This window comes from Hevea brasiliensis, chromosome 16 (genome assembly GCF_030052815.1).
Source record: "Hevea brasiliensis isolate MT/VB/25A 57/8 chromosome 16, ASM3005281v1, whole genome shotgun sequence".
Taxonomy (NCBI): Eukaryota; Viridiplantae; Streptophyta; class Magnoliopsida; order Malpighiales; family Euphorbiaceae; genus Hevea; species Hevea brasiliensis.
This window is the reverse complement of record NC_079508.1, coordinates 4,238,859-4,257,104: the sequence shown is the minus strand read 5'-3', so window position 1 is coordinate 4,257,104 and position 18,246 is coordinate 4,238,859. Positions and strand designations below refer to the sequence as shown.

At 37.1% G+C, this 18,246-nt stretch overlaps 1 protein-coding gene across 5 annotated transcripts in view; it reads right to left on the bottom strand.

Annotated features, from left to right (window-relative positions):
• LOC110655180 (uncharacterized) overlaps window positions 1–6,130 on the bottom strand; it is a 32,320-nt gene extending 26,190 nt beyond the window's left edge. For 2 of the 5 annotated variants that reach the window (XM_058138189.1, XM_058138188.1), the window contains exons 1-6: window positions 5,899–6,130; window positions 4,443–5,048; window positions 4,195–4,319; window positions 4,001–4,095; window positions 3,655–3,891; window positions 798–888 (exon numbers count right to left, since the gene is read on the bottom strand). In XM_058138189.1, the coding sequence (XP_057994172.1) occupies window positions 798–888; window positions 3,655–3,891; window positions 4,001–4,095; window positions 4,195–4,319; window positions 4,443–5,026 (1,132 nt within the window). In that variant the 5' untranslated portion in view covers window positions 5,027–5,048; window positions 5,899–6,130. Of the gene's footprint in view, window positions 1–797; window positions 889–3,654; window positions 3,892–4,000; window positions 4,096–4,194; window positions 4,320–4,442; window positions 5,049–5,398; window positions 5,470–5,898 lie in introns of all 5 variants that reach the window. The other 3 variants (XM_058138185.1, XM_058138187.1, XM_058138186.1) reach the window with 2 other exon arrangements.
• Between the last annotated feature and the right edge of the window lie 12,116 nt (window positions 6,131–18,246).

Sequence of the window (18,246 nt, the reverse complement as noted above, 5' to 3'; positions counted from 1 at the left end):
AAGCATGCAATCACTCACTATAGTAGCAACAACCCCGCCTCAAAACTAACGCTGTAACAACTATAGAATTTGCAAACACTTTTTTTTACACACAAAAGTACATCAAATGCAAAAAGAATACACACAAAAGGGAGGAGAAAGACAGCCAGAGAGGTTTAAGAGATAAGCATACTCAAGCAAAACATCACCAAGGACATTATTTTCCCAAAGAACCCAAACCAATCAAATGGAACAAGGGAACCCTAAGAAGCATGAAACTCCTCAAAGCAGACAATATAGATTGCCTTTACACAAAAACAAACCAGCAAAACATTGCGACTGCATCAAATGCATTGCCAGTGTGTCCATGCAAGAAACCATCATGAAATTTCAACAAGACGCACCGGAAAGATATACGTGCACCATCTAAAATCTTTGAATTTAAAAAATTAAAAAAAAAATAAAAATCAAATTATTTGTCATGCCTGTTGAAAGCCTCAGACATTCTTGAAAGATAATGCCAGCCCCATTGATCAAGGCCAAAATCTATCAAATGCAGAGGAGAAAGAGGAAAAGCTTTTTTCAATATATAAGAAAATAAATTTTATTGAGAAAGAATGAAGGGAAGTACACTAAGGAGGATAAAGCACTCTCCTTAAAAAAACTCAATAGAAAAAGAGGGCGAGCCCAGAGGAGGGGAGGGGGGGGGGGGGGGCCGCGGTGGGCAGGCAAGCATCAAACATGTTGTGAAGCATGAAAATTCAAAAATGGAAATAAATAGAACAGGTGGTCAGCAAAAGGTAGCCAAGAAATGTCACCTTTCTTAAGTGGCCGTTTGCAGGTATCAGAAGGCTCAGCAGCCTCAGACCTAGAGCTTTCCAGGGAACTATCTGATTCTCCAGAGACTCTCTGCCACATTAGTAATTACAGAGTCATAAACTTGATCATAATTTTACAGTTCATTACAACTAGAAAAGAAAAATTCCAACATTTAATACAATCTAGAAAATAAAGTTCCTACAATGACAAAGTGGAATGGAAGAGTGAGATCAATTATTATTTTAATTTTTTAGATAGAAAAGGCAAAAGACTGGAATCTTCAATTATACAACAAAAAAATAATAATAAATAAATAAATAAGCGCATACATTCTACATATATTCTTAGGGAGAAGCAATTTCCAAACATTTAGTGCGTGTGTGTCAGGGAGAGAACTAGCAAACCAAGTTTTTTTTTTTTTTTTTAGCACAGTTTCTTTTATCATCAAAACATTATCTTGGAGCTCTTCAAGAATTGTAGATAGATTTTATGAGTGATGGCAAATCCACAAAATCATAATAGCCATTGATTTCAAAGTGTTCCACTCCTAGCCATTGATTTCAAACACAACATTATGTGCAAAATCATAATAGCTTATAGCTGATAGCTAGAGTAAAGGTCCAAGGTAATTTGATCAGGGACAGTGGTTATCAGCAACAACTTATAACTGTGCCCATGGCTTGAAAATCTAGTGGTCTAGCCTTGGCAGTGAAGTAAAACTAATACATAGAGATGTGCACCACCAACTCAAAAAGTGCCACATCATCAACCACATACAAAAGAGATGAGATTTTTAGTTGTCTGTTATACAAGTGATGGAAATCAACAAGAACAACAAGATCCTAGGAATGTTCATGAGAGGATTCAAGATGCAATTGCACAAGAAGCTCCAATCACAAGGACTAGATTTAAAAAAGATGCAAGAATAGATTGAGGAAGTGGTTGAACAAAAAGCTAAATATGGAGATACAATCAATAAATTGGGGTTCCAAGAAGATAAAACGTGGCTTAATTTGATCCAAGTTTGCGTAGGAGATGATCAAGAAATATTTGTATAAAATTGATGGATTTTTATGCAAATTTAGTATTTTTTTTTTTAATTTAGGACAAGTCTGAAAGATTTTATTTAATTATTTTTAGTCAAATATGTGTTTTGGACCTTATTTATATATTTTTGGGCCTTAGGTAGGAGTGCAGCCCACTCCAGCTTTTTTTATTAGTTTTTAGGGTTTTATCATTTTTTTTTTTAGCTTAGAGAATTAGGGTCTCAGCAGTATATATAAGGTTAACTTAATACTTTTTGAAGGAAACATTACTTTTGATTAAATTAATACAAGGGAGGGATTTTTCCTAAGTTCTTTCTTGAACTAAACTAAATTCTTTAAGAGTGATTAAATCTTGTAGGGTTTAACAATCTTGATATTCTTGGTTCTTGTTTAAGTATAAACTTTGGGTCAAGAATTTTTAATTCTACCTTTGAATTATCTTAGTTTTCAATTCTATATAATTGATAAGTCAAGGTATTCTTTGGTGTTTGAACTTGATTTTGGCTTTCTTGGGATTATAAACCAAACCTATTCGTGGGTTTCAAGGCATTGTTCTTCTTGAGGTTCGCATCAACAAGTTTCCAAGTTTGTTATGCAAACCACAGCCCCATTTGTCAGTGGCTACATCCCTAACTGCCCATGCAAATGCTAAGCCTAACGTACAGATTTTATACCACCAGGAATTTATCAACCAATTCCTTTAATATACTCAACTCAACTCAACTAAGCCTTTATCCCAAAAATTTGGAATCGGCTTTATGGATTCACTTTCTCCACTCTAAACGATTTTAGGTTAAATCTTTAGAAATGTGTAGTGCTTCTAGGTCATATTGTACCACTCTCCTCTAAGTCAATTTAGGTCTACCCATTTTTTTCTTTCTATCCTCTAACCTAATGTGCTCTACTTGTCTAACTGGAGCCTCCGTATGTCTACGCTTCACATGACCAAACCACCTCAATCTCCCTTCTCTCAACTTATCCTCAATTAGCACCACTCCTACCTTTTCTCTAATACTCTCATTACGAACTTTATCTAGTCTAGTATGGTTACTCATCCACCTTAACATTCTCATCTCTGCAACTCTTATCTTAGACGCATACGACTCCTTCAGTGCCCAACACTCACTACCATATAACACAGCCGGTCATATGGTTGTACGGTAAAATTTTCCTTTCAACTTATTACGAATCTTGCGATCAAATAAAACTCCCGTGGCAAGTCTCTACTTCAGCCATCCAGCTTTAATCCTACGACTAACATCCTCCTCACATCCCCCATCTATTTGAAGGACTAAGCCGAGATATTTAAAGTGATTACTTTGGGCTACAGTCACAAAACATAGCTGTTGATTATCAGCTTAAACCTCTGCAACACAAACAATGTATGAGGTACAAATTCTCCTAGTTGAAAAAACAATGAATATAAAGAAGGTTTAAAGTACTCTTGAACTCACTATGCCACATCCTAAGCCTCTCCTAACTTATTAATACCTACTAAAGAAAATATGATTGCTCTACATTGCCTGCTGAAATACTATGGATAAACTATCATGATTGAACTTTGAAGTGATCCTGCATTTGAAATTTTGAAGAGCACTAAAAATACAAATTTGTTGGTTATCATGATGCCGACAGAAAAGTAACATAATGAGCAGAATCTTAAAAGCTAATCAAGTTTACATGGAAAACACAACCACACGATCCAATTGGCATTCACCTTCTAAACTCAAGGTAGAAATTTCAACAGATCAGTCTTGATTGAAATCCATCCAATCCGAATTCCATAGAACTAATGAATTAGAAAACATACCTTCTCAAATTCTTCAAGATTGTAAGGAATGAGCTTCTTAAGAGCTGCTTCAGCAGTTGCCTGCACATCAACTACATCATCATCACTGCAGTCTGATTTTGCCTCAGCACTGCTTGTCCACTCCTCTTCGTTAACTGTGTCATTCTCATCCTCTACCTCTGACTCTGAGGTACACTCCTCTGCAGATCCTGTATTATCATCTGATTCACACTCTGAAGAGCAATCATCACCAAAATCCTACAACAAAATCAATAGAATATTGACCAAAATCCGAAAATAAATTCAAATATTAGAAATGCAGAAAATATTACAAAATATCAAAATTCCTAAATTATCCTAATCTTACAAAAGGAGTAAGGACACTGCTATCAAGTATGATTAAGGGAACTTGCAGATCTCGTGCAAGTGCTCTAACTATTCTCTCCCGATAAAGCTCAGTACCTGTGGATGGTATCATTATAAAACCAATTTCAGAAGATTAACTGGAGAATGAATCATTATTAGTGAAACATATTTCACAATGGATGGCATGTGATCAACCTGGAATGCTTTGAAGCAATATTCTCCCACTTGAAGACATCAAACGAGCCCCATAGGAAGCAGTGAATTTCTTATGTTTCAAATGGGAAGCAACACATTCCACCAAAACACTCTTGATATTCTCACTAGAAGATTGTATACAGTATTATTTTATCCTTTTCAAAATAAGTAATAACTGATAAACAGTAAAACTAGAAAACGTAAAGAATGAAAAGGAAAAATAAGAAATAAATGGAAACAGTATTTACTTAATGTAGTACGGAAAAGTCTCCCAAGAAACATGTATTCTCTCCCATGGAATAACCCTCCGCAAAATTTCATTTTTAAACCTTTCACGTCTAGTCAAAAAAGGAGATTCCTTCTTTTTACTTTCTATGGCAAGCTTCTCATTGTGAAGCCATTCCTTTTGATCCTGTTCTGCAAGCTGAGCATGTGCATTGGAGTGAACTGCTTCTTCTTTAGCCATTTCCTGCTGAGTCTTGCCATTATCAAAGTTGACTCCATCTTTTCCAGATGCCTGTTTATCCTCACTGGTATTCCTCCCATCACCTTCTGAACTATAGAAGCGTAATTGACTATTACTCAAATATGTAATACCCCTCACACATGAACAAGAAAAATTAAATCCCCGGGCAACCCCCTGTGATGAAAATGAATCTAATAGGTATCTCTTGATAAAAGCAACATTTGAAGAGTGGCCTCCCACTTTAGTTGTATGGCTAAAAGATCGAGAACAAGCATATTCCTGGCGGTTTGGCCTAGAATAATGTTTGGGTGGCAGAAAGACAGAACCCCATCTCTGATGTCTTCCCTTTATTATACTTGTATACATTGCAGCTTCTCACTTCTAGTTCCTGACACATTGAAACAAGTGAGAGCATTTTTAAAAGATTACACCAAGATCACCACATCAATGTATATTTGCCCAAGTAGAACAGGCTGGTTTGTGGATGCTGAATTGTGCAACACATTATCATATGATACAATAGCCCTGTTTGGCAACAGCTTAGAGTTTAGTATTTTGAACAGAGTCAAAACACTACTCCTCTCGGTAACATAGTCTTTATTCTAGCTTTTAGAGGTTAGAAGAAGGGTTCATGAAAAGCAATCCCTCTAAAAGTTAGGGAATCCCTCTTAGATTTTAGAGTTTGAGGGAATATTTTGACTAGGATTAATAAGATTTTCTCGCTACGTTCACATTTACCTGCTAGTAACTAAATCAGCAAATATTGCCGAACAGGGCCAATACCTCAAAGTTGAGAACGGGTCAGCGAACTGTGAAAGAATTGGAACAGAAATACAAATAAACAGTATAAACACAGGAATTCAATAACTTCTACCATATGATGGTGCCCAGATATTTAAAAGTTACTAATAAGATTTTTTTTTTGGCTTAAGGAGATATAACTCATTAGGCTTAATCAACCCACTTTTCTCAATCAAAGAAACAGATAAAAATTTCTCTCTTTTTTGCTCATACTTTATGCAAGCACAGTAAAACAAAATTATAAACATAATTCAGGCGCCAAGCAGCAAAATTGAGCCAAATTTTCCGCCTTTTAATATTCTCGTAATACATTTTAAACAGAAAAATAGATTACAATAATTTTTTTATATATTTATTAAGCATGAACAGACACGAAAATAGAAATAAGAAACATATTTAAAAAAAAAAAAAAAGGAAATGAAGGAGGAAAGAATTACAAATGGCGGAGCTGATGCTGATGCTGCGGCTGTCACCTGTGCACTTGAAATCGATGTTGAAATGCATATAAGTAGAAAAGTCGAAGCTTTCTAGTTAGAACTGAGGGTAGTGTTTGTTGAAGAATAAGAGAGCGAGAGAGAGAGAGAGATTAGGGTTGCGATTTCAGTGATAGAGAAAGGATGGCAAGATGAGGGAGAAAAAATTGGGAGAAACGCAAGGAAGAAGAAGGCGGATGGGTAAAAATAGCCTCAGTCAAAACGACGCCGTTTATGAAATAACCTAAGTCCATCATTTGCCCATTGATCATTGAGCCCGGTGGGCTGGGTTCAAATCTAGTCTGTTCGAACTTAGGCTTAAAGGTTGTGTGTGAGCATTCAGTTCAAACTGAACTGAATTATTAAAATCAAAATTAATATTTGTACAAATCGAATCGAGCCAAATAAGTAAGGGAACAAAATTGAATTGATTCATACTAATTCGGTTTGGTTCAGTTTGATTTAATTGGTCTGAATCAATCCACAATCGCTTATAGTAGGTTGTATAATAATTACAATTAAACAATAATAACAATTCATAAACAATAATTACAAAAAGGAAGAAACAAATTTATTCATACAAATTCAAGAATAAGAAATTTCAACAAAATGAAGAAACAAATCTATCATTTGTTTATTCATTCTCAATTTTGCAATTTCAAGAATAAAAAATTTCAACAAAACCCAATAAAAAATAAGGACAATACATATACACAATTACAAAGAGAAAGAAGTAGATGTGAAAAAATGAGTTAATCACAACAAATATAATTTTGCAATTTCATAATACAATCAACATATAAATTGAATCGAACAATAAAATGCAAATCTAATACCAACAACATACAAAATTACAATTTGAATCTACACTTGCGAGGCGATATCACGATGGAAGCCATGAAGGCTTGCATGGTTGTAGGTGAGGGGCAAGTGAAGGGCTTAGGGTAGAAGTGCACAAGCAAGGTCACCGTTTACAAAGGGCTACTAGGTGTAGATCATAGGAGATGGTAGTGAATTTGTTGTTATGGGAGATGGGTAGATCTAGGGAGATGGTTGTGAGAGGTGGCTTTGTTAGAAAGTATGGGGAGTTAAAGAGAAGAAGAAGAAGAAGAAGAAGAAGAAGAAATGAGACTAATAAATAAAAGAACAGTGAATATCTAAATGAAGGAGTAGTAAGCAGATATGGGGCGTGAGGCTTGGAAGCAATGGTGAGGGACTAAGGGTGACTCTGAATGAGGAGCAGATGAGGAAGGTTTATATAGGCCCAGTATAAAATGATGTATTTTAACAATTCGATTCAGTTCGGTTTAATCAAATTTTTTGTATTCCAAACCGAATCAAATCGAAATAATTGAAAATTCTAAAAAATAAAAACAAATCAAACCACCATAAAAACTAAACCACCAAATTACCAAAGTAGGATGATTCGGTTTGATTTATTTAGTTCAAACTGAATAATGCCCACCCAGCCCTTTTATTATAAATAAATACTAACTATTTTATATATATATATATGTGTGTGTGTGTGTGATAATATATTAGTATTTTTAAATAATATTATCTATTTTGGAATACAACTTTCATTTACTTTTCCGATAATAGTATATTAACTATCATATGCTTAAATCATTACAAAAGAAAAAAGGGTTGCTTTCCTATCAAAGAGCATTCTTGAAAAGATGTGAAACTTTTTCTTTTTCGTTTTTCTTTCAATTTCTATTTTATTTTTCTTATTAAATTTTCTTATTTTAATTTTAATGATGTCATACCATTATGGAGAAGGGATAAGAGTCACAACCTGAAGACTAGCGAGAAGCCAGGCATTTGGAGCTACACTCCTAAATAAAGGATAATATTGAGTCTAATGTTCTTATTGGATGCTGATTTTGTGGCTAAAGTTAATAATAAGAGTTCTCTCTTTCACTTGTTTGTTTGATATTTATCTTGAAAGACTTGTGCATGGCGTTAATAATCATATAAAATCCATTTCCATAAATGTCATAGGTTCAATCTCTATTAATTTGGGTACACCAAAAAACCCTAAAAAATAAAACTGGTTGCAAATTTAACTTAAGCAGAAAAGATAAGTTCATAACTTTATTAAAAAAATACACAGAAGTAGTACTATAAAGACATACCCAGAGTTAGTAGATAAGAAAGATAGAGCCACCATTCAGAGATGGGCAACACAATCCATGTTGGCTGGGAAGAAACTTTATAAGAGATTCTTTAAAAGGTTGTTACTTTTATGTAAGATAGAAAAACAAGCTAAGCATATGACTAAGTTTGTTAAGAAGAGTCCGATGTGCATATTTGGTGTACACCATGAGATAGTGCCTAACAATTGAACCTAGTTCAAAAAGAGAATTTTTAAAATCATTGAAGAGTACGAGATTAAGCATCACAAGTCTTTACCATATCAATCACGAATGAATGGGGCAATAGAAGTAGCAAATAAGAATGTGAAACCTATTTTGAGAAAGATGATTGAAACCCACAGGATTAGCCAGAGAAATTGCCTTATGCTTTATAAGGGTATCAAACCACAACAAGAACACCGTCTCTTTAGTGTATGTGCTGAGGCAGTACTCTCAACTGAACTGGAAGTAGAATCAATAATGGTAGCTCTATAAGCAAAAATTCCTGAAAGCTAATAGGCATATAATAGATATAAGGAATTGGACTCGATCACTGATAAGAAGAGAATGCGAGCCTTATGTCCCATATAGGCCTACTAAAGGAAGATAGTTTAGGCCATTAATAAGAAAGTCAAGTCAAGAAAGATCAGAAGACATAGTACAAAAGCAAGCTAGACTAGTGCCATTCAACTCAAGGGTAAGTTCAAATCAATTGAGATGGGTCCTACACTATAAAACGGATCTTGCCTAGAAGTACAACCAAAATAACTTACTTGGATGGAAATGAGATTTAAGAATTAGTCAACTTAGATAGGCTCCAAAAGTACATTATGTGAGATTTGCTTGCTATGCTGAAAACCCACAAAGAGCAATCTGGGCAAAACTTAGATAAAAACTATATAAAAATAAAAGAAAAGGGGAAAAAAAAGAAAAAGAGAAAAAATGAAGGAAAAAAAAAAGCTTGACTAAAAACCGGAGAAGGGTGATCTAATCAAAAGAGCCATTTGGCAGATTAGGAGCTTAGATTTAACTTCTGAAAGTTGGAGATGTAGTTAGAATTAAAATTTGAAAAGGGTAATAGTATACCCAAATTAATAAATACTATTTATTTGCATTAATATAGTTCGTTTTATTTAATTATGAATGTTTTGCATAATGTCTTTAAGGAGACTACATTAAGTAATAAGTAAATAGAGACTACACTTTCTGCCTCTTATTAGACATCTCATTCTCTCTAGTTATCTTGTTCAATAAAGCTATCCATTCTTTGTAATGGTGACTAGAGATAATATTAGGATTCTTATTGAAATTGAAGCCATGATAAATAGTTCTCTTATTCCAAGTATCCTTCACTTTCTGCAGAAATCTAGGTGTCAATGGCCCACATTGAAATGACAGTCATTAAGAGGGATAATCTGAAATGACCCATAAGACTTTGAGAAATGATGAGGAACATAAAATGAAGACTCGATCATACCAGTCAAACCAAAACTAGGCAAGTAAGCTTGGCAATCATGTGAGAGAAGTCCCACCAGGGGATAGTCCATAGAATGTTAGTATTAGTCTGGATACATAACAAAGTAGTCCAAGAAACATACTTAACTGGCTTAAGCAGCCACCTTGATTGAAGATTCTTAGGCTAAGTAGGGATCTTCATTGGTGTACGTAGCTTAAATTTCTCTTATAGCCATATCTAAAAAAAGAAAAAGAAGAAAAAAAAAGAGAGAAAAAATGAGGAAAAAAAAATAGCTAAGTTGAAAACTTAATAAGGCAACTAAGGCAAAAATAAGACTAGCTAAGCTAAACACCCATAAAAGGGCAGTTTAAGCAAAAGATAGAGCACAAAAAAGAAAGCCCGCTGTAATAAAAACCCGCAAAAGGCATCTTAGGGAAAAATTAGAGTAAATAAAAAAATATAAAAAGGAAAAGAAAATAAATACCTGCAATAAGAGAAATGTTTAGTAGTACCAGATTTCACCTTGTCAAGACCATTCAGTGTTTCAGCCCGAACAAAGGGAATCAAGGTAGCTCTAGGTTGTAACTCTCTCAAGATATGAAAGATTTAATAGCTTTTATGCAGAGGCTCATGTGACAAAAGGTAGTAAGCAGTAAAGACAAAGAATAGAGTAGTAGTGTTATGTTTCTTTTGATCCCCAGAAGCACCAATAATGAGAATCGACTAAAAACACAATCTATTAAATTAAATTCTTATATATTTACCTGGTTATTCTAAACATCTAAGCTTAGCTATTTACCCCTAACTAACTTGGAAATAAACACAGAAAACACAAAAATAGAAGGCAGAAGACACATTTTGATAGGATTATCTAAATTCCGGCCAGCATATATATATTGCATTGTTGAGTAAAGGCATTGCCAGGCACCACCTGCTAATCCAAAATACTCGACGAGGCTGCCAAAAAGATCACCATTTGGGGAATTATCAGTTGAATTTCGAGTGTAAAAATAAGGCAAACAGCTCCTCCATTCCTCCTCAAGTCCCAATAAGGAAACAAAACCCTTTGCAGGAGAGAGAGAATTTCTTTCATAGAAATCCCTATAGCAGCTTAAAGCTTACCAAGTAGGTTTACTTCAAGAGAAGAAAAAAAGATAGAATCATGAGGAGATGGTTTCCTACCTAAGATAATGTTGAACTCCTCATATGTAGGACAAATCTCAAAGTTCTGAAACTTGAACACGAGTAACAGAATCATAGAATTGTGTAACAGCTATTAGGAAAGGAATGTCAAGCTTGATGTGTTATAAGAAACACAAACCTTCCAGAAATAGTCCCGAAAATTCTTGCCAGCAAGTTGGGTTAGCTAGTTTTATCCAATTCTTTAACATAGTTTTGATTGGTGAAGGCTTTGTGAAAGAAAAGAAGAAAATAGAGAGAGGGAGAGCATAGATATTTTCAACCAAGGTGTAGAAAATAAGGAGGAAGTGGAACCTTTTATAGGATTTTAGGAAAATCTAAAGAGGAAGAAAGAAGAAAAATTAAAAAGGAAAAAAGAAAACTAAAAAGGAAGAATGAGAAATTTGGAAAAGAAGAAAAGAAAATCAAGAAGGGAAGAAATAAGCATAAAAGAGGAAGCAAATCTCGAGGGAATTCTCTCCCTTGAGTAGCGCACAAGGAGCAAGGAAGGGACCCATACCTGCTTGATTCACATAGATTTATAGAAATCCTAGTATAGTGCAGAGTTATTAGATTTTGTATGGTGCCAAGACAACATAAATATGACACTATGGAATGCATTTGGAGCTTTCATTTTATGAAATTACATCATACATCATATTTTCATTCCCCATTGAGTCAAAATTATGTTTCATCTTTAATAGTGTAAAATTACAAAATTGCCCTTAAACCAAATTGGATTTTATAAGTTTGTTTTCACCCTCGGAAAAGTCCTTTTTACAAAATGGCCCCTAAAAAGGATAATTTAAAAAAAAAATGCTAGCATAGTCATAGCATGACATCACCTCCCCAATGGATACTTTCCAAAAACATAAACAAGCACATACATCACATCTGCATTACATAGCAAGATTATAATTTCATGGAAGCATTTAGAATTGTATATCAGAAAGGAAATAAAGAAAATGAGAGAATGAGAAAACTACTTGAGCAGGTAGTAAAGTAAGAAAATGCTTAAGCAAGCCAGCAAGCAAAATTTCTAAGCTAGCATGAGAGACTAAGTAACTCGAGTAAGCAAACTACCTAAGTAGGTAGTGATAGAAAGATATGCCTAAGCATGCATAGAGATTAAGGATGCTTAAGGAAAAAACAATTAATAGAATGAGAAGAAAGAGAAAATAATAAAAAAAAGAAAAGAAAAGAAAAGAAAAGCTCTATAATGAAAAACCAAAAGAAGTAGACGAAAAAAGAAATGTTAGAGAAAAAATCAAGAGTAATAAGAGAATAAGAAAACTACCTAAGTAGGTAGTGAGATAAGAATGCCTAAGTAGGTATAAGGATTGAAATCACTTAAGCAAGCATTATTTCTAAGCATATATGAGAGATATGATCACTCAAGTGAGTGTGTATCATTTTCATTTATGTAGGTCTGATTTTCCTTCAAAAGGAGATACGTAGGAAGTCTAAGTATGCATAGATTCGAACCTTGAAAAATAAAATCAAGTTTTCTCAAATGTTTTCTTAGACTTCACCAGGTTTTGTAACACCCCAGTTTGCATAGCCTGGTAGATTTCACTGTTCCGGTGACCAGTGTCGGTCCGGACAATTAAGGAAATTAGAACCACACTTAAGACAACTGGAGAAGCCATAAACACAAATAATTAGTAATGTCCAATTAGTTAAGTATAAACAAGAAAAATATAACATAAGAAGTTAAACGAGCCGAGAGTCACAGCGATGGGTGACATTCTCGGGAATGACTGCGAAGTCATTTTAAACTCAAATTTCGAACCGTAAAAAGTGACGTGCGGTCCTTAGGACCCTTATGAACACAGTGGAAAAGAGAAAATCACGAAAAAGAACTGTTAAGCCAGTCAAATAATTAGGTCAGGGAGCCGGAAGAAATATGGAATTACTTGCAAACCGGATGAGCCGCGAGGGCAATTTGGTCAATTGACCCGAGAGTGACTCGACCTAATCACAAATAAAATCGGAGAAAAGAAAATTTTGGAATTGATAATTAAATTAAAGAACTAATAGAAAAATAGAAAAAAAAAAGAGAAAAATGAAAAAGTAAAAAGGGGTGATGACATCATACATGACATCATGCATGATGCCATAAAAGGTATAATTAATAAATTAATTAATTTGGATTTTGTGGTCTTCCATAACTAAAATAAATAAAGAAAAGAAAAGAAAAAAAAATAAAACAAAAATCTCTTCTTCTTCTCCCATTCTTGCCGCCTCCCATTTCCCTCTCCCTCACCATAGTTAAATCCTCCATTAAAGCTTGTGTGTAAGCATTTAAAACCCCAAATTTTCCCACAAACTCCCCAAAAATTATGGATTACACCTTGTTCTTGCAACTTGGAAAGGAGAACTAAGGAAAGAAAAGTGAAGAAAGTGAAAGATTTGAAGATTGAAAATTCAAAGAAAGGTTAGTAAGCTAAACTTGAAATTTCTAGTTGAATTAATTGTGTTTATTGTCGACACCATATTTTGGCCGATCCCCCTAAATTAATAAACTTTGAAGCCGATCCCCAACACAGTCCCCTTTGCCAACCGACCACACTTCCGATCTCCCCTCAAAAGGAATTTAATTAATACAAAGTCTCCAGGTCATTTAAAGCCTTACTGATCCCTCAAACCAATTCTCGAGTCCCCTGATCATTTAATTATATTTCCGATCTTTCTTGTCAAATAAGATTGAACCAATATAAGGCCTTCGTACCACCAGTCTTGTTGCCGGTCTCTCATTTAAAAATTTGAGAATGATAAAGGTTTCGACTCGGTTTAAAGATGATCCCGATCTTAAGTGTTCAAAGCCAAATTTCTAATTTTAATTAAGTCTCGTTTCGTAACTGATCTCATGCATATTGTGTTTTCCGATCTCCTATACTTAGATTAATAATCACTTTCAGTTGTCATTCTAATATGTTCAAACAATCAAGTGCTTACGCAATTTAGAAACTTTCCGATCATAATCAATCATTGAACAAAAGGGGAACTTTCATTTCATTTCATTTCAAAATTTATACAAGTCATTCGGCTGGGGGATCGCCCCCAGCCTGAACTACATGTTCATTTTCTCTCTCACCTTCAGCCTCCCCTTCGCTATCCTCACCTTCGTCCTCGGGAGCCAGGTTGGCCATCCAGGAGAAGTCCTCCTCGGGATAACGCTTCTTGAGCTCAGCCAGGATATCTCTGTGAGCATTCACATAAGCGCCGGCCACTCCGGTCACCATTTCTTCTTCTTTCGCCTTGAGCTCCTCAGCAAGATGAGTGAGTTGAGCAGCTTCATTAGCTCGGAGCGCCTGAACTCCTTCGAGAACACGATCTCACTCGGCCAGAACATGAGCTTGCTCGGCTAGCTTGTCCTCATAGAACTTCATTCGTCCCTCAATTTGAGATATGTAGTCCTGAGCGGACGAAAGTTGGGATCGGAGAGAAGACACTTCATGACCCATCTTCTCGACTTCCTTACCCAGGCGATGAACCTTCTCTCAGACCATGTGCTGGTTCACCAAACACTCCATGTTCAGGCTCATAGATCTGGTCAAGATGTCATCAAGGTTATCTGGAGACAGCCTATCCCGATCTTCTCGAAGATAGATGGAGGACGCCAAGACCTTAGCGAAACCAGGGTTTTCTCGAACCGTGCAATTCTTCTCCAGTGAGTGGATCAGCACTTGAGCACCGCGGGAAAGAGGCCTTACAGTAGTTTGAGAAGGACCCCCTTATGCACTAGGAAAGACTGGAGGAGGTGGAGGCGGCTTTTCTCGGCGAGGAGGAGATCGGACCACTTCTATGACCGGAGGCCCAGAAGGTTGAGACGAGCCTTCCTGTATTTCCCCGGGCTCATGACCAAGCGTTTGAAGCAGCTCGGAACGCTTCATCTCCCATACCTTCCGGGAGATCTCTCTCTTCCGCTTCCGGCTCTCCTTAAAGGCTTCGCCTCTTGCCATACCTGCACAAAGAAGAGGTCAGTGAGATCGCTAAGGTCCAAAGATCTGAGATATGGAAAATACCGATGCCGAGATCAGAGAGCTGAAGCCCGCGATCTTGACCAGTGACCAGCTGCATAGTCCAATGGTGTAGCTCGGCCGTCACTGCATCCAAACAAGAGAACTTCTCTATGGACGCCTGTTCCTTCAACTCCATCACCATTGCACCCTCTTCCCTATTTAGGGCGATGTGCTTCGTAAGCAAAGGACCCTGATGCAGCCAGCTCCGAGGGAAGCCCTCAAAAGCGTTCGGAATTTTGCTCCTCAAGATGAAGAAGCGGTTCTTCCAATTCTTCAAGGAGGAAGGTAGGTCTGTAAAAAGCCCACAATGGGGTTTCGCCTGGAAGAACCAATACTCGTCGTCCTTTCGACGAGTTAGCTGGTGCGCTCAAATGAACACTTTAGTCAGAGGTCGGAGCCCCTTAGCTCGGCATAGGCCTCGGAAGGCTACTAAGATCCGCCACGAGTTCGGGTGAACTTGAGCGATGCACACTTGGTGATATTTCAAAACTTCCTTGAAGAAGTCATCCAAAGGGAACCGCAGACCGGCCTTTAATTGTTCTTCGTAGACCATGATCATATCGTTCTCCTCGAAGAAGTGATCGGCACGAAGATCGTCGTGACACTTAATCAATTCGTAGGAATCAGGCCGGATGTTGTACTCTTGGCTGAACGACTGCAGGTCGGTTTCTTGCAAGATTGATGGTAACTCGTCCATGGGAAGATTTTCCCTCCCCAAAGAAGGCACATGCCTTGATGGTGCTGGTTGTCCCCGAACTGGAACAGAGACCCTAGGAAGTTCAGGCTGCGCACTTGGTCCGACTACCTCTACCTCATCGGACGACCACGAGAACTGAATGGAAGGGGGGCTTACTGCTCTCTAACCCTCGGCACCGCTCATTTTCAAAGGAAACAGAAAATTTAAACTAAAAGAAAGATCAAAGCCCTTACCGGAGCTTGATCGGTGTCGGAGGAACTTGAGAAAATGAGAGAATTTGGAAGTTGTTTGCAAGAGACTGAAAATGACATAAAGGAGCAACTGGCTAACCCCACCCGTATTTATACTCGTCCGAGCATTTAATTCTCACGATGTTCCAAGTAGTGCATCGGATAGCGGGACTCCCCAGCTGTTCTGACACGTCTCATGAATATTCCAGAGATTCCATAAAGAGATCGGTTAACTATAGAGCGGCAGATTAAGGTGTTTTGAATTACGGATCGGACAAGTGTCATTCAAATTAAGAGTCGGATCGGATAAATACTTTAGAGATCGGAAAATAATCAATGCAATAATAATAAAACAACAGTTGTCAAAATAAATATTGTTTCCGAAAAGATCTGATTACATCATTTGGGCGATCTATGGAGATCGGATTACATTAAAGGTCTAATTACATCATTTGGGCGATCTCTAAAGATCGGGTTACATTAAAGGTCTGATTACATCATAAGGGCGATCTTTAGAGACCGGCGGAACATCCTATCTAAAAGGCCTATGTCAAAGCCTAGTCTCGTGGCTGAGTCAAAAGATGTGTTTGACCAGAAGACCGGCTGGGGGGGACTATGACTCTCATGAGAATGAGAGAGGTCGTCATCAAAGTTACCGCTCGAAACCGAGCCGCTGTCGGAACACCCAGTGTGGAGAGGAGCCAGATGAACGCCAAAGAGCAGTCACCGGTGTTGAGGGGAATATTAGCAGTCTTCTTGCCCGAAACCAGTTCGCCGATAATATCGGGCGAACGATTCGAGATAGGTACGATCGAGGTCCTCGATCCAGATTGGTTAATTAGTCCAGTTCTCTCACCGTCATCAGATAAGGTCATCATGATTTTTTTGCTCACCGGGATAGTAAATTTTTAGGCAAGGAACAAAAAGAACAACCGGAAAAAGATTAAAAGCGGTCATTTTGTCCGGGATTGTTACCGGAGCAGCTAGAACAAGGAAAATTAGGAGAATAGGGGAGAAAATCTATTGACGTAGGGCTTCCCAGTTGAAGGTATATATAGGAAAATTTGAGCATTTATTGCAAGCAGAAAACGAAGCGGACGCCTCGAGAATTGAGGGAAATAAATGCTTTGACGGGACCGAACTCGATAAAAAGGAAGACTGGTGTGGTAAAGATCGGTAGAAGAGAGACCGGCATGAAAGATCGGAAGAGAGCGTGTCAGGAGAGATCAGAAGAGAGGAACCCGGTATGAGAGATTGGAAAAGGATCACATTGAAAAGACCGGAAAGGAGGGGAGGTCGGAAGACAAAGAGAATAAGACAGCTCCTGCCGATTATCGTCATAATCAGAGCCGAGGTAGTTAAAGCGTTGCAGGTGAGATCTCAACCGCACGCCCCAGAATCGCCGTCAGACATCGACATGTGTCAGAGTACGTCAGGACAGCGCTGTACATCCTAATCTCCACCGTTGATCTTACTTGTAAGGACGAGCTCGAAGCCCTCGGATCGAAGAAGAAAATGACAAGATCAACGCCTTTCACTCCTAGCCCTCGGATCACTCTTGACAAGAAATTTTGGGCCGTCAGATTAGAAGAAAGAAAAGGACAAATACTCCGGAAGGGATCCCAGTCGTCCGTTCTGATTCTCTTTAATTCCCGAGCCCTTAGATCATGTCCTTCAAAATCTTAACCCTCCATCTCCCCCAAAACAGATCCTGACCCTTCATGGGGAGCACCCGGTTCCTATAAATACCTGCATGAAAAACTGTTCAGGGGACGAAAAAAGAGGACAGTGATTATAGTGGAAGAACTCTGAAACTTAATTCAGCTCGTTACTCTGCTATTTTTGAAGCTTTCATAAGAAAAACTCTTGAAACCAGTTTTCTAAAGTATTTTCTTGCAAAAGGGATTCTTGAATACTGAAACTCTCTATTTTCAGTTCGTTCATTATCCTGTGGTGCTCTCATTTTCAGCTCTTTGTTTTATTTAGTTCCACTCCCATTATCCAGGCTCAACCTCATTTAAACTCGGGTATTATCTCGACCCGATTGCATTTTAGCGAAGCATCCTTCGTTTCAAGGCGGACCTTAATCTTCCGGTTACCAATCTGCAGATCTTTTAAGCTTTGTGATTCAATACCTAGTTTAGTAGATTTGGCTCCCTACAGGTGAGTGCTCGTATTGCCATTTTATTAAGTGCTCGTTTGCATTTTTTGTATTTCCTTTGTTCTTTTATATACGTAGTTTTTTTTTTAAGTTTATATTGCGCTAAAGAATACCAAAAGGTTACTCTCGGGTTTACTTCTTTGTTGATCAGTCCATTCTTTTTATTAATCTTTGTTATTTCTGAATGCAATTCTTTTAGTCTCGAGTAATGTATAAGGGGTAGGGTAAAATTTAGGTAATCGTATCTTAAGGGTTTCTTTAAAAATAATAAAAGGTCTAAACAATGAGTCGGGAAAATAGTAAGGCCGAATCACTAGAATAATGCAAAAGACGATTGAGTAAGACAACACAAGGCAGAGTAAAACCGAACTTTAAGATAGATAAATGGGATAGATCGGGTATCAAAGGGTACTGGTAAGGCGACCA